This window comes from Nesoenas mayeri (assembly GCF_963082525.1).
Source record: "Nesoenas mayeri genome assembly, chromosome: 12".
NCBI lineage: Eukaryota > Metazoa > Chordata > Aves > Columbiformes > Columbidae > Nesoenas > Nesoenas mayeri.
The window spans coordinates 12821071-12837189 of record NC_137547.1 but is presented as its reverse complement, the minus strand read 5'-3'; the positions used below and the strand labels follow the sequence as shown (position 1 = coordinate 12837189).

Here is a 16119-nt window from a genome sequence, read left to right as displayed (position 1 = left end):
TGACTACGCCTGTTGGTATTAATATAGACTGGTTGTTGAAAGAGTTGTTTGAAACTGTAATGGACATCTTTTCTTTGCAGCTGGCTTGGACACGGTGTGTGCGCAGCCGGTGTATGTGGGGTTTCGGAGAGCAAAGCGCGATGCTTTGATGTGCAAAGGCTGCATCGGTGCAGGAGGCGGCTCACCAGCGGTATTGGCTCCAGTGGGAGGGGAAAGACGTGGACCTGTTGGAGCGAGGTCAGAGGAGACATAGAAAAGATCTGAGGCTGGAACAACTCTGTTGGGAGGACAGGCTGAGAGAGCTGGGGTGTTCAGCTGGAGAAGAGAAGGCTCCAGGGAGACCTTATTGTGGCCTTTCAGTGCTTAAAAGGGGCCTATAAAAAAGACGGGGACAGATATTTTAGCAGGGCCTGTTGCAATAGAGGGGAGATTCAGGTCAGACATGAGGAAGAAATTTTGTACACTGAGGGTGGTGAAACACTGTCCCAGGTTGCCCAGAGAGGTGGTGGATGAACCATCCCTGGAGACATCCCAGGCCAGGCTGGACGGGGCTCTGAGCAACCTGAGCTGGTGCAGATGTCCCTGCTCATGGCAGGGGTGGCACTGGGTGAGCTTTGAAGGTCCCTCCCAACCCAAACCATTCTGTGATTCTATGAAAAGCAAATTCTTGCTTTTCCACCCAAGACTTGGGGCTCCCGAGCAGGCTGGCTCACTCTGGGCTTTATGAAGATTGGGTGTTTGCTGGTGACACAAGGAGCAAGTGGAGCATCTGGTGTGAGCATGAGGCTGCAGACCTCTGCTGGGACATGGTGGGCATGTGGGATGGGGCGCATGGGCAACACGTTGGGTGGTGGGGTCAAGCCAGGACCGGGCATCACTGCCCTGAGGGATGGAGCAAAGGAGAGGGGATGGGAGATGGGTGTTGCCCAAGGGGAGGTTTTTCTGCTGCCACCCTCAAATAGATGTGGAAAAAAGGCATCTCCTCCCACTCCCTGCCACTCCTGGAGCCCTGACCTGCCAGCAGGAATCACATCTGCTTCCAAACCCTCTGGACCCTCTTGAATTTCCATCACTTGTGCAGCTCTACTCCAGCGGATGCATTGCTTCATGGCAGGCTGGCACAGGTCTGTACCCTTGGTTTTTCTCATTTGTTTTTAATTCTTTGCTTATGTTGGGCAATGCTAGACCTGGTGCCATTCATCTAGGATTGTGTTTCCACTGTAAAAATGGGTGATAGTCTGACATGGGGTGGCCTAGTTGCTGGCATCATCTCAGTGTCTGTTATCCTCATTTGCTACATGGATGCCAGCTGCTTGCACCTGGGGTCCTCTGGGTCTGTGCAGAGGTTCATGTATGGTGACTACCACCCCAGGGGAAAACTGGACTTCTTGAGGGATAAAAGCCACATTAAGAGGGGCAGGACCCCTCTTAAATAATATTGCAAAGCAAATTACCTTGTTACTACTTTCTTCCTTACTGAGTCATTCTTGAGCTTGTTCCGGTAACTTTGCTTATGCCACTGACTAATTTCTCCCTAACTCTTTCCCCCATCCTGGCCTTTCAACTGGAAAAACTGGATGGAACTAGGTTGACTTGGGTTTGGTTCATTGTTGGTTTTGTTTGTTTTTGTTTGGTTTGGTTTGTTGTTTTTGTTTGATTTGGTTTGGTTTTAGTTTTGGTTTTGTTAGTTGTGTTGTTTTTTTTCTAAACCTGAGCTTACCATGGTGGGCTGTGACACGGGGTAATTAGGGTTTCTGCTGTAGGTCTGGAACTTCCTTGGAAACAAGGAGAGACAGTGTCAGTGGGGCTGTACCCGCCACCCCCAGGGCAGCCCTAAATCTCCCGCAGCGGGACTCGAACCCATGACCTCCCCGTCGCCAGGCCGACACCTTCCCCTCTCCCCCACGGCCTGGGGGCGGGGCGTACCTCCCCTAGCCCCGCCCCCGCCCTCCGCCCCGCCCCGGGCGCGGGCTCGCCTGACGACAGCTGCAAAGCACTTTTTCAGCAGCCGCAAGTGAGGTGAGTCGCAGCCCCGCAGCGCGGGGGGAGGGGGCTGTGCCCCCTATCCCCTGACGGGCGGGCGGGGGCCGCTCTGGGCACGGCCGGGCCCGGCGGCGAGCTGGGGCGGCCCCGCTTCCCCCGGGGCAACGGGCGGGCGGGGCAGCGGCTGCCCGCGGTCGGTGGCCAGGCGCGGGGGGGGAGGGCGCGGGCGGCGGGGCCGTGAGGCGGTGGCGGGGGGCCCGGGTGTGTGGTGAGCGGGGCTGGGCCCGGCCCGGCTCGGGGGGCTCCGCTGTGACTGAGCGCTGCCCCCGGGGGGTGCGGAGTCCCCTCAGAGGTGGCGGGGGGCGGGTGCGAGGTTCCCTGCCGCTCCTCTCCCGTTCGCTCCCGCTCCCCGCAGAGGTCCGGCCGCCCCCGGGTGACCCGCCGTGCCAGCCCGCGGCCCCCGCGCTACCTGAGCCAATGCTGGATCTGGAGGTGGTGCCCGAGCGCTCTCTGGGGAACGAGCAATGGGAGTTCACCTTGGGTAAGTGTGTCCCGTGTCCCCGTCCCTCCCTCCCACCCCGGGTCCATGAGCCGGGGGCATTCGGGTCCGCTCTCGGTCTGGCTTTCCTGAGGTTCCCCCAGCGCTTTTAGGGAGTTGCAAGAGTGAAAGGGAGACAGAGCCAAAGCTCACCCTCCTCTGCCACTAAAAATACTAATGAACAAGCTTTGAATGTTCCCCTCCAGCATACAGGCTCTTATTTAGCTTTTGCATGCGGAGTTGTGCTTAGCTTATCTGCTTGTATGTTTTCTTCTCCTTGTTTACCTTGTCTTGCCTTGCTATCTTAGACTAGTAATTTTTTTAAGTGACTCCTAAAAGAGGAGGTATGGATATGCTGATAATCATCTGAATATATGTCAGGTGATATCAGCATCTTCAACTGTATCCTAATACTGAGCATAAATACTGTGCTTTTCTGTACAAACCCATCATAAAGGAGTTGAGTTTCACAATTTCTTTGTGTCATTTCTGGGTTGTGATATTATAGTGGAGAAGGTAGATTTTTGAGTGGTTTTCTCAGGGTTAGATAACAAGTTCTCCCCTAAGTGATTCTTGTTTTTCCATCTGTCTGAGAAGTCCTTTCTTACCAGCCATTGCTCTGTTTACTGCGATGAGAAAGAGCTTCCCCCAGCTGATGGAAATTTGGCTGGTGCTCAGCCCAGGGCACTTAAATATACAGTTGAAACTGAGATAGTATGGATTCTTCAGATGACTTTTGTTCTCAAGCATATATTGGTAGTCCTTAAAACTCTCAGAAAGTACTGCAGCTGTCGCACTTTCTGAGTGATCATTTGAGGTATCAGCGTTGGACTCTTTCTGTCAGAGTTTTCTGTGTTTGTTGTTGCTGTGCCTAAAGCACAGTTAATGGTAGCAGTAGTTTGGCCAAAGTAAACAGGGCTCTGTGTGTGGCAGCTGCCTGTATCTGCCAGAAATTGAGATACCCTGCTGCTGTTGTCACCTGTGACAGCGGGGACACAGACCGTTCCTTAAACACACTCTTGCAAAGCTGCCGTGAACTTGGGTGGCACCAGAGGAGTGGTGCGGTGACCTGGAGTTGTTTACATGAAACCCATCAAACACAAAAGGCTGGTTACACTGCTGGGACTTCAGAGTCAAGTACAACTTGATGGTTACAGGGAGTGTTAGACTGGCTTTTGGAGGCTAATTATAGAACCTCAGGTCCTACCCTTTGAAATCTCGGTGATCTCCTTATACCACTAACGTGTTACTGTGTTCTCTCAGTTCTGCGTGACCTTCCGTGGTGCTGTAGTGCCTGTGTTACCTGAAAATAAATTAAATCTCAGATTATATATCATGACAAGTTTCATAAATATGTAGTACCAACTTCCCCCCATTCTCCTTATAAAAATGAAAAAGGAGAGGAGAGAAAATTATTTTCCTTTTCCCAAGAACCCCCAAAGAAGCCCGTTACTGCAATCGCATGGATAAAATTATATCCCATGTCTCTGTGTATGTGTACAGGCACACACACAGATGCAAGAGGGAGGAAACTCAGCTGTAATTCTTGGAGTAAACAGAGCCACCACGTGATGTGTCTAATATATAATTAGCATGACCTGCTGGTATAGAGCAGGAGACTGACAAGGTAGTGAGATACTTCGCTTTGTCCTGTGCATACGATATCATATGAAAATTGTCCCTCCTGATAAAGGTGGTTCAGCTGTGTTAGTGGTGGCAAGGCGGGAAGTGCCAGTGTGAGTGGGATTCTCGTTGCCAGCGGGTTTCTGCTCCTGGTTTGTTTGGATCTGCTCTCAGCACAACCCATGGCACTATTCCTGACCTGCTGCTGACTCTGGCTTCTAGAATTGTGCCCACAATGGAGATGACTGAGGGGAAATGCCAGGAAATTTTTTTACATGAGTTTTTGGATTCTGTTTCTGGCTCCAGTGTTGACTCACTATGTGACCAGAGCATAAAAAATTTCACCAAGGCTGAGTTGTGTGTTCAATTAGATACCTGTGTCACTGCACCTCTCGGGCTACATTCCTGCTGTTTTAAAAGAGAACAATTAAATACTTATTTTGTAGTGCCTATAGCTGTATTACTAGCGTTTGAGACATATAATTTCTAAGGCATACTTGCATTTATATTGCTTTTTGTACTTTCATTTCCTACTAAGTTTCACTTTATTTAATGTGTTACGGTTCATCTTCTCTTGGATTTCCTTGTATTCTCTTTTAACCTTTATTCACTCCTCTACTCTCCTCCCCTTCAAGACACGTAGTAAGTAGCATAGACACTTCAAGCCGTGTTGTTTGTGACCAGTGCATGTGAGGAGTGTCTTGTGTCACTCTGGTGTTTAGAAAAGGGAAAAGTCTGTGACAGAAGAGTCCCAGGTTTGATCTTTGTGGATGTTATTTGCTGTAGCTCCGTTTGATTGATTGTCTGATGTGCTGGAAACCATGTTTGCTTCCCCATGACTAGTGAGCAGGGGTAAAAGAATTCTTTGTTTTCCTTCTTGACTGCAGAGGCTGACGAGTTTTGAGGAAAAGGGGGTGTTATGTGTGTGTGTGCGTGAGAAGGGTGGAGAAAAATAACCCAGTTTCCTTACTCCTTTCGTTCCCTGCTCTTGAAGGCAAAGGGAGATACTGGCTCCTCCACGCATGTTTTAGGTTCTGCGACTGTTCTTGGAGAACTCAAGTTGCTCATTGTATCTTTGCTCAGTGGTTGCTTGGCAAAATCTGCTTGATTCTCAGTTGCTGAAAGCTGAATAAAATCAGTCCATGTCCATTTGCTTGCAGCTTGAGAAAGCTCTGAGTAAGAGAGTCACATGAGCCGTCTGTTTGCACACTTACCAGCCCCAAATTGCATCAGTTTACATGGGACTACAAACTGAACTTCGTATTTGTGCACACTTTTTTTAACCTGCTTTTTTACCGAAACTTTACCTACTTGCGCCACTTGCCGTGGGCGTACAGATCCTGTCAGTTTGTTGGCTGGTTGTGCTTGAGCCTTTGCCACTTGGTTCTTTAAAAGAGCTCCTGGTCCTACCTCTGCGAGTGTCCTAGAAATACTGACTTTGAAAATGGATATTATACTTTAAAATAATACTTACTTTTTTTATTTTTAATCATAACTTTTAATAGGTTAAGAAATGTGAAGCTTTCTTAGCAGCATCTTTGATCTTGGCTTCTTGCTGTTATTTATATTTCTGCTCCATTTTGGAAATATTATTTAATACATAATAACGGTCTTTTTAAAAACTCAGCTCCTTAGACTACAAGGCAACTGCTATTTCCTAGATAATAGGAAACAGGGCTGCTTTATTGTGTGACTCTACACATTTTAATTTTATTACCATTATTAAAATAACTACTCTTTTTTTTTCTATAATCTTCTGGTGTATAATTTCTAGCTGCAAAAAAAAATCGTTTCCAGGATTGCAGGCTAACATGAAAAACAATTTCACAGAAACAGTTGTATGTGTTATTTACAAACTGAATCACAGTGGTTCTCATCTAGAAGCCTGTTTTGCCAAAACTCGATTTCATAATTGCAGAAAAGCTGCAGCGTATGGGTGCGACAGGCGTGTGGTTTAGTGCAACAGTGGAAATAATAATAGGGTTTTTTAGTGTTATGCTTGCATTACATTAAAGCAATACCTACAGTGATCTAGATGTGTGTGAGATATAAATGGAGAAAGGGGGCAGTTTTGTTACATTGGTACAGTAGGTAATGTCTAAAAAGTGCTTTGGAACATGAGTTTGAGAGGTGTAGGTAGAAACTAAAAATTTGAATGCCAGAACTGTTACATAAATTAAACTGTAGGTCCCATGGTAAATTTTTCCTAATCAAGGCAAGTTCCTTAATGTTGAAAAACTAGAAATAGAGAAGAATGGGGCAAGGAATGTAAATAAAATGTCAGATAACTAATCTAAATTGACTTACAGCAATTAATAGGGAAATAAAACCTCACAATTATGAGCCTTCCTTTATAAATGCATGCTTTGAATCCAGGAACATGATCACATTTCATTTGGAAAGGCAACAAAGGCTTTAAGTGTGATAAAGGATGAGATGCTGCGGTGCTATTCTTTCTGCAGAATCAGCTGTTTCATTCCACTTTCAAAAAATTTATAGCTGTAAAGATAAGATATACACTGAGGAAAAAAATAACAAAAATAAGCCCTTGAAATTGTGTTAGAGGGTGAATGACTATGAAGTGTATTACTTCAATTGAACCAAATTGTTGAGCATGTTTGTCTTGTCTGTAAACTGAGGAGATAAAGTTCCTTCCTTGACACAGATGTAGCTGTAGCAGCAGCTAATGTGGCCTCTTACCACTAAGGAGAATCATTGCTCCATTTTAATATTTGTGTCTATCTTGTACGACTACTCAGTAGTTTATCGAGCTTGATAAAGGGTAGGCCATAAAATGCAGGCTGGGAGCCTGCTGAATGTGTGTGGGAATGCTCCTGTGGAGGTCAGCAGGGGCTATTTTATCAATTATCGCATTGTTGGCCCCAAGAAGCAGAAAATTTTGCACATGGGTTGTAGAAAGATCTGTGGTTTTTTTCCGCCTGAACTTCACTGTTTAATTTTGTGGCTAGAAATACTTTTCTTCCATATGTGCCTAGCAGACTGGTAGATAAACAATGACTTTTCTGTTTCAAAAAAACAGGTCTGTACTGATACTATGAGTCAAGTCAGCCTGTTGATTCTGTTGTAATGTACTGTTTGCTGATGACAGCTCTGTGACCTCATCCGCAACCTTCCTGTTAAAAAACACTCTTAGCTGATCTCTAAACTGAAGAAGCACAATTGTTGTGTTTTTTACAGGAATGCCGTTGGCTCAGGCTGTAGCAATTCTTCAGAAACACTGTCGCATTATCAAAAACGTCCAGGTTCTCTACAGTGAGCAGGTGAGTTGTGCAGCGGCCAGATTGTTATCTTCATCGTGTCCCACAATTAAGGCAGAAGAGGATATACTGACACTGTGTCATGCTAACATAGGTATGGTGTGAATTGTGTAGAGTTACTTGAAGTCAAATTACACCAAATTATTGCCGCCACATCAGAGCTGTAGCTTTTTACAACAGTTTCACATCAAATGTAATAATCTGCAGTGCAGTGATTTAATGGGTATCATTTTGCATATGCAGTGGTGGGCTAGTATTGGTTTTCTTTTAAGGCAAATGTTCTGTAATTATCTGGGTAATTCTAGTCCTTTTACATTATCTGTTGCAGTATTTTTGAAGTACTGAATCGCTCATTACTTTCCACTTTCATGTTTGGTTCTGTGGTGATGAACCCACTGAAAAGGCTTCCACGCTGCTTCTCTGGATCTGCAGTTTTGTCTGCAGAAAATGGATCCAGTAAATTAAACCATCTGTAGATGTTTTAATCATTCGTTATAACTAAATATTCATTAGTTCCCAATACGTTTGACTTCCAAAAAAGGGGACTAGAAGTGAAACCTCTCTGCGAGATAAAATAAAAGATGTTATATACCCACCTTCTAAGGAGCTGGAAGGGGAGAGGTGATGGGACAAAAGAAGGATTGTGACTCCAAATGTGTGTCACACGAAGTGCACATTAACCAGGAGATGATATTCATATGTTGTAGATTACAGATCTTTGTATCAGGAAAAAGGCGAAATTTGATAGAATTTCAATTTGTATCAAAATACCAATTGAGTACTTGTGGATTCACAGTGAACACTGAATGACTGAGGAACAAGATTGACGCTGGCATTTACTGCTGGATACGTATTTTGTGTAACTAAATGAGTTATCCTTTTTTTTTTTTTCCCCCACAATGTGCAGATTTATGGGTTTTACGCTTACTGAATATTTACTTTGCAAATTGAAAATCTAGCTCCTCGTACTTAATGCATGGGAGCATCCATCTGGCAGTGAATGCATCCCTTGGTTTTTGTATGCTTCAGAGGTTTTCTAGTTTTTCTCACCACAGTGCATTCCAGAATTATTTCTAGGTTTGTTTAGATAACTGATGACAGATTCCTGTTCTTCTCAGTTTTGTAAAATCACAGAAGGATTAGCCGTCCAGTGCTAAAAAGCAAGGTATACCACTGCTTAGCTCTTTACACTGATTAGAAAGCTACACATTGCTTGACCATGTACATTGAATCTTTATTGTTTCTGCAGGAGTTGTTCTTAGGGTTTTTCTTCCCAAACTATAATAAACGTATAGATGATTTTAACATAGTCCAATAAAATAATAGTTCTCAGCCTTGTGGCATAGTTTAATAGTTTAAATAAACTTTGTTATGCGCAATTTCGATGTAGCTAAGCTATACCTGAACAGCCTTCACGCGTTTTCTCTTTGTTTTCTAAAATAATGGCTTTGAGCCTAGTGATGAGATATTACTTAAAGTTGTTGCATCTGAAGTACTGAATTTCCGATCCTGGAACTCTAGCAGTGAGTATTTCCTTTCAAAAATTTATATGACAATTAAATGCAATTAGATCCACCCACGGTTTTCTTTTTAACTTGACATAAATGGGATGCCCAAACTTTGCATAAAAAGCTTGATGAACCCTTTTCTGTGACTACAGAATTTTAACTCCTTGTTGATCAGTTTAAGTGGCTACTTAATTGCCTTTGTATGTTTTTGTAAACTTAATCCTCTGGGTTTGTGTTGGTGGAGTTGTTCAGTGATAAGTTTTTCTGCAGCTTTATGTAGATCAGTGGTGTTAACTGCACATTTGAGTTGCTTCCTTTAGGAAGGACTCTCCTGTTGCTTCCCAGCATCATCTTTCATACTTGATGTTCTGGTTTGTGACTTAAAAGTCCTGTGAACTAAATTTGTGCGCTTGCAGCTTTTCTTCTGTTAGAAAATATGCTGGCATATAACAGAAGCTGTTGGCTGTAATAATTGTCAAGCTTTTCCTCAGATGCTGGGTTTTGTTTTCTTAGCCACTCAAAAGTACTTGTAATGTTCTCATGAATTTTGGGATAACCTTACAAAAATCTTGCTTGGAAACCAGTGAGATGCCGAGCATATCCTATATCAGAAAACCTCTGGTATATTTAAATGTAACAAGGCACATGTTTTTTTGCTCTGTCTGTAGCTTTTCTAAATTAGATTTATAAGGGATTTTAAAAAAAGACCATCAGGATCAACATTCGACCTTTTTATCTCAGGCTCATATTGCAGTGCTGCTTCAATTCTGCACAGTATAATAAAAGTTTGGCAGCAGTAAAGTATTGATGCCGTTGTGCAAAGTGCTGTGAAGTTTTCATTTAGAAGGCAGCTTAAACATCAGATCACTAGTGTTGAAGAAAGATGAGCTCAAACTGAACCTGCTTCAGGAAATGCTCCTGGAGTGATCAAGGGGAGCAGGAAACCTGCATCACAAGGGACTGAAAGCCCTGTGGCTTGTTTTGTCCAAGCGATGTGAAGTCTAGGATCTGATTACTTCAATATACGGTTTGGGAAGGTGTGGGAAATGCACGTGAGAATGCACAAAAAGTGTCCAGGCTAGAAGACAGTGAGAATAAAGAGATGAGAAATTTTAGGATGAAAATTATATTTCTGACAGTCAAAACCCAGACCTTCTCCCAGTAGAGCAAAGGAAAGAGCAACAGTTTTTAACGTCGCTTATGCTTAATTCATAAAAAGGGCTGTATGGTACAGCTGCCTGCATTAGGCGCCTGTATATGCTCCACATGTCCCAACCCCATTCTGTCTTTTGCTGGATAACTGCTTGGTGCAATTCTAGGGCATGAATATTGCTGCCTGCCTGTCCTTCAGCCTTTTTGCTCCATTGAGACAATTCTGGAGGGGAGAGCTTTTGGAAGCAAATGTGCTATAGATGCTACATGATCAAACAGCTGAATTAGGGCCAAGTGCTGGTGTGTGTGCGATTGTACCAGTACAGGAGTGAGTGAGCAGCTTCCACCGCATCACAGCCAAGGTGGCGTAAAGCCTGTACAGGCACCAGTGAAGCCAGTGGAATGTCTCCTATTGACTTCAGCAGACTGCAAATTAAACCTCTTCAGTTGTTGTGATTCACAGTAACTAAGGAAACCTAAATTCACAACATAAGTCTGAAGCCTTCCTTTTGAGGCCTGAAAGAGACGGTGACACTGTGGTTTTTGAAGTGGAAAGCCCTGTCATCTTTTTGTCAAGTGTATCCTTGGTTCTGATGCAAGACTTGGTGAGATGGGCTGTTACCTTCATGTTCCAAGAATGCCACAGACCGTCCCTGCATGATGTCTGCAATCCTAAACGTGGAATGTTAATTTTCAAGGCATTCTTTTATTTTCTCCCCTCTCAAAGTAAAGGACAAGTACCCTTTTGGGAATTCTTGCAGGGTGCAGATCTTACACTGTCACTTCAATTTCTTTTCATAAGGAAAATGAAGGGGTTGAGAGGTTTGGCCAAATGTATTTTCATTATGCTTATTCATTGAACAAGGGGTTGTTTTCTGAGGCAGATTTGTTTTTCCAAAGGAACCAATTTGTACTTATACAATTATATGTATCTTAACAAAGAAATGTTGAAATTCAAAGCCTAACAGATTTTGTTGTTGTTGTTTTACAGTCACCTCTTAGCCATGACCTCATCCTTAACCTGACTCAGGATGGAATCAAACTGCTGTTTGATGCTTTCAATCAGAGACTTAAGGTAAGAAAACACCCTTCCTGCAAACAAAACAGCGCAAACAAAAAACATAGAATATGTTGACACTTAACGGAGTATGAGTATGTGATTCTTTTAGACATTTAATTTGCTATATGTAGTGCTCTCTCGCAATAATGAACTGCACTTTTTCGGTTTGGGACTTAAATATTTGTTTATAGGATTGAGACACTTAAGCATCGTGCTGGGGACTGTAAGGGTGACATGAGAGTATGATGGTTCAGTGTGGTCTCAGTTGCCCATCTGGTCTGTAGTTGCAGCACAAGCTGTGAAAGACCATTACTAAAGCCAAGCCTAGGAGTTGAAATCAGTGCATTGGTTAATGCAAACCAAACAGTGTTGGTTTCTGCCTTCTACCTATTCTTAGTTTTCAGCTGAGTAGCTGTGAGCATGGGATTTCTCCCAGGAAGCCCCATTCAGGGATGTCGTGAGAGCTCCCTCCTGCACCAACTTCAGTTCATTCTGGATGAGTTTTTATTCTTGTGATGGAAGCTCTCAGCCCAGCAATTCTGCTGCTGTACTTTTAGGTGCCTGAGTGTTGCTCTGTCTCTCTCTAGAATGTGTTGTGTAGTTAAGATGCAAAGTAAAGGGCAGGCTGGTCTCTAACCCCCCATGGCACTTATGTTTGCAAAAAAACCTGTTACGAAGGTGATGTGTTTCACCCACACAAAACGAGTGGTTGTGGGACTGTGGAAATATGACTAGACCAGTACAAAATTTTGAAAAGCTTTCTTAACTGAAACATTTAAAATATCTATATGTGACTTCTTAGCTATTCAGGGTGGCCCTTTTGGCAGGACCAGCTGTGCAGAACAATTGTCAGTGTGGTTCTCAGCTGGGGTGCTTAAATTGTGCTTAAATTGCTCTGTGACCAAAGTGCCCAAGTGTTGATTGGGCTAATTGGGAGAGAGTGGACTGCTCTAACTGCCCTGCTATTTAACCTTTGGGAGCCAGCAGTGTGGGGTTAGGTGTGACTGATGCTAAATATGGAATGCTTACCCTTTAGGCAAGTCTGAAGTATGCTGCTCACATCCAGACTTCCAAACTTGTTCCCCTTACTCTCGTCTCCAATAAAACCAGCAGCAAAACGTCACTCCAAAGTGTCAACCCAGTGCTTTATCCCCAGAATTACTGGAAGAGTGTAGGAGTGTTTTATCAGCTGAAACTTGAGTTCTTCAGCTACTTTTAATATCTATATAAAATTGTTGAACAGGAACCCAAATTATTAGTTGTTGAAAGTACTTATTTCTATAGCAGTAACCTGTAATACCACAATAGTTTGTATTTTTAAAACTCTCTTTTATATTAACTATAAAACCACAAAAAATTGTAGAACAATTTTCAGTTCAAATTAAACTCAGATGGGGGACAACTGAGCACTGCTTTGCCAGATTTCAGTTTGTAATTGCTTTATGGTAGTTTTCTGTTCATTAAGTCATTCTGTCATAATGGGAGTTTTATATGTGAATTTAGAAGTTTTAAGATAATACCTTGAAAATAACTTGAAGTATGTGGCTTGCCTACTGATGTTTTTTGACATGTCACAATCTTGTAGTGTTTTTGAAGTGCTGTAACTAGTGCATGCTACGCCTCTTCACCTCCAGTTTTGAGGGCCTGACTTTGTAATTTCAATACCTATTGTTCTAAGAACTATGCAAGTGCTTTTCTTCTCACCTTTCTCCACAATGTGTCCTTTTGTCTTCCACCACTAGAACTTCAGGAAAGTGCCCGATGCTTTCCAGTAGTTGCTGCAGAACTAGATGTGGGGGATGTTGGTTTTCTCTATTTTTCAGAAACATTTTCTGGGGGGAAAAGATGATGTGCAAGGTCACTAAAAAAATGTAAAACCACTCTTAGCTTTTCATAAAAGTAGCCTTTGTTTTTAACAAGCTGTGAAGTAAGGGAAACCTGGACATGTCAAACTGCATTTGAATTAAAATACTGACTAACCAGGTTTTTCCGAAAAAGTATAATTCAAACTATATTTACTAAGAAGAAAAATTTGTTGGCTTTTCTTTATAATGTGCCAGAATGTTCATTTGTTACTTGCTTTGTGCTGTGCTTGTTGCTTATATGTGTGGGAAATAAAGGGCTTCGGAGAACTCTTCCAGCATTTTATGAGTCAATAGAATAACATTTAATGTTTTTCTTTTTCCTTTTTTTTAATTTTTTTTTTTTTTTTTAATATAGTGGTTTAGGCATTGTAAGTTGTTTTATTTAGGGTTATTTGCCAGGCATCTCCCAAAACCAAGACTTCCTTCTTAGCTGGCGATATTTTTAGGCTTTAAAACCACATTTGGTAGCAAGATCCCTGGGGAATTCTGCTTTATTCTCTAGCTGAAGAGCGAGTCCTTTCTAAATCTGCCAGTGTTTTGTTGGAGGATTATACAAAGCAGTAAAAAGCGCTTTACCTTTTCTTTGAAGCAGTTTTGTCCTCTCTGTGTTTTCCTGCTGACACAAGAACACATATGTAGGGTCGAAGAAGCTTGTGTTTGACCCTGGTTACTTGCCAAAACGAATCTGCTTCAATCCCAGTCTAGCCACAGGATCCAGTAACAGTCACATAAAAATGGCATTAAATCCATCTCAAATGCACATTTGGAATAATGTATTCAGAACAAAGGATCCATACCTGATATTATCTTCAGAGAGGGGAGTTCCTTGGAATATTCAGTAAGGTCTGAAATATTTAATAAATATCAGAACTAGATATTGTGGCTTGCTCTGATTTTTTGTGGGCTGCTCCTCTGAGTATCTTCTGTAGTGCTTGGAGAGATCGCTAGATGTATTTTTATGTCGTGTGGAAATGGATCGCTACTGCTTCGTCTGGCTGTGTTCACCTTTTACGTTAGAGGAGTTGGAAGGTTAGAACCATGCAGTCAGTGCAGGACTTACTGCCCTGCACAGGCCTTCTTCAGGGCAATAGAGCAACCCAGGGAATGGCCCATTGCTTGACATCAATTAGAGCATTCCCTAATTAGCTAGCCTTTGCTCTAACTTTCCTTTGAGTTTGCTAAAGAGTAATCTTTGCAGAAATCAAGAAGCTGGTGTATTAGTGAAAAGATTTTCTGCAGGTCAGTGTGGATTTCCATGGGATCTGGAGGTGCTGTGGTTGCTCTTCAGTGTTTGTTTCAGACGCGTGGTTGCTGACTGAGTGTTCAGAATTTTGTCTCTGTCCATGTGATTTATCCCAGCAGAGTTCTGTTAAGGAGGGAAGTGAGCAGCGCTAGTTGCTCCTGCCTTTTGACAAGAATTTGCCTCTGTAATGATTTGCGAATGTGTGAAGTATGGTAATGTTTCTGTTTCCTGTGTTTCAGGTGATTGAAGTTTATGACTTGACTAAGGTGAAATTAAAATATTGGTAAGTGATTTAAGACCTCCTGTGAGTTCTTCTTGATTACAGTGACTGATTTCTCTCCTTTTTTTGTTAATCCTGAATTAATTTTTTCAGTCATTCTAGTTAAAAAAACAAACAAAACTGTCAAAAAATAACATAGTAGTTCTTTCTTGAACATAGCACGTGGTTAAATTGCGAGTTTATTCTTTCCTTCAGTCTTGGAAAATTTCTTCCAGTTTCAATGTTGTATTGCTGTTAGTAAACATTTGTGTAATCTGTTCAGTATACTTAAAACAGATGAATTTTCTTTTCCAGTGGTGTCCATTTTAACTCTCAGGCAATTGCTCCAACTATAGAACAAATTGATCAGTCATTTGGAGCAACACATCCAGGAGGTAAGCTGAAGTATTGGTGAGAATCAGAAGCACACCTAGTTTGACAGACTTTTTTCTGGGAAGTCTATCCTGTATGTTTACGTAGGGAATTGTATACGATCTGTAGTTGTGTTCCAGAATGGTCATATTCTTATAGCTGGGATGTCACATAAAATGTACTGTAAGTTCAGTTGTGACTTTCTTCAAGTGAAATAGTGAGGCAGAGAGTCATTTGGCACAGAATGGTGTGTTGAGATGTCATTAATGATCTGTTTTGAACTGCTAGTACCAGAAAATTGTGAGCTTTCTTGTTGATGCTGTTGTTTTTACACATTCTTATGCACGGTCAGCTCTCCGGTGTCCTTAGGGATGAATTATACCATGAGCATACAGACATTTGAGCTGATCTCTGTGCAGAGTCAGCCAGGACTGTTTGCTCTGAGGACATGGTTATACCCCTGCTAGGACAGGATTAAGTCTGACCCTGTGTTTAACTGGCCTGCACTTCCTTCCTGTTACTGGGGCCACTGGGGAGGTGGGGAACCGGCCTACGTGCAGTATGACCAGAACAAGACAAGTTTAATTAGCCTGGCTGAACCCCCTCTGACTCTTGCACAGCTACTTGGCTGTTAACCACCTATGTAGCTGAAAAAATACTATCTTTAAGCTCCTTGTTTACACATGAAAAATGGAGAGTTTATTTCAGGGGTTTGTTAGGTGATGAAAATAAGACAGCGGTGAAAATTTGAAGAGAATATTTATAATTAAACTACTCAGGAGCCTTCAAGAAATGAAGTCACAAACTGGCGTAACAAGGAAGATTAACTCCATATAGGCAAGATACCCTTTTGAGAACATCATTTTCTATTTTTAGCTTAACCCAGTCCATTCGCAGTAGTCAGGCTGATCCCAAACAGGCCAGTGTTCTTTGTGATTGATGGCAATTGCATAGCCAGGCTTTGTTCTCTGCGGACAAGCTCCTGCACATTGCAGAACTGGATTTATTAACTGTGGAGAGTCATGTGGCTAAAGGAATATCATTGCGTAAAAGCCTGCCATAGTAGATGAATATCAGACGGAGATAAATGAATCTTGGAGGATTTCTAGCCATAATACTCCACAGACCAGAACTGGCCTTTTTAAACTTCACTTTGGTCATGTTATTAACATTTCCTCTAGGCAGAAACTCTCAGATCTATAGTGAGATCTGTTATGGAAATAGTATGTACAAGAACT

At 42.6% G+C, this 16119-nt stretch overlaps 1 protein-coding gene across 1 annotated transcript in view; it reads left to right on the top strand.

The window, feature by feature from the left end:
* Positions 1-1984: 1984 nt before the first annotated feature.
* PHAF1 (phagophore assembly factor 1) overlaps positions 1985-16119 on the top strand; it is a 31623-nt gene continuing 17488 nt past the window's right edge. The window contains exons 1-6 of the mRNA XM_080351766.1: positions 1985-2019; positions 2399-2524; positions 7343-7425; positions 11074-11157; positions 14490-14533; positions 14825-14904. Of these exons, the coding sequence (XP_080207892.1) occupies positions 2461-2524; positions 7343-7425; positions 11074-11157; positions 14490-14533; positions 14825-14904 (355 nt within the window). The 5' untranslated portion in view covers positions 1985-2019; positions 2399-2460. The remainder of the gene's footprint in view (positions 2020-2398; positions 2525-7342; positions 7426-11073; positions 11158-14489; positions 14534-14824; positions 14905-16119) is intronic.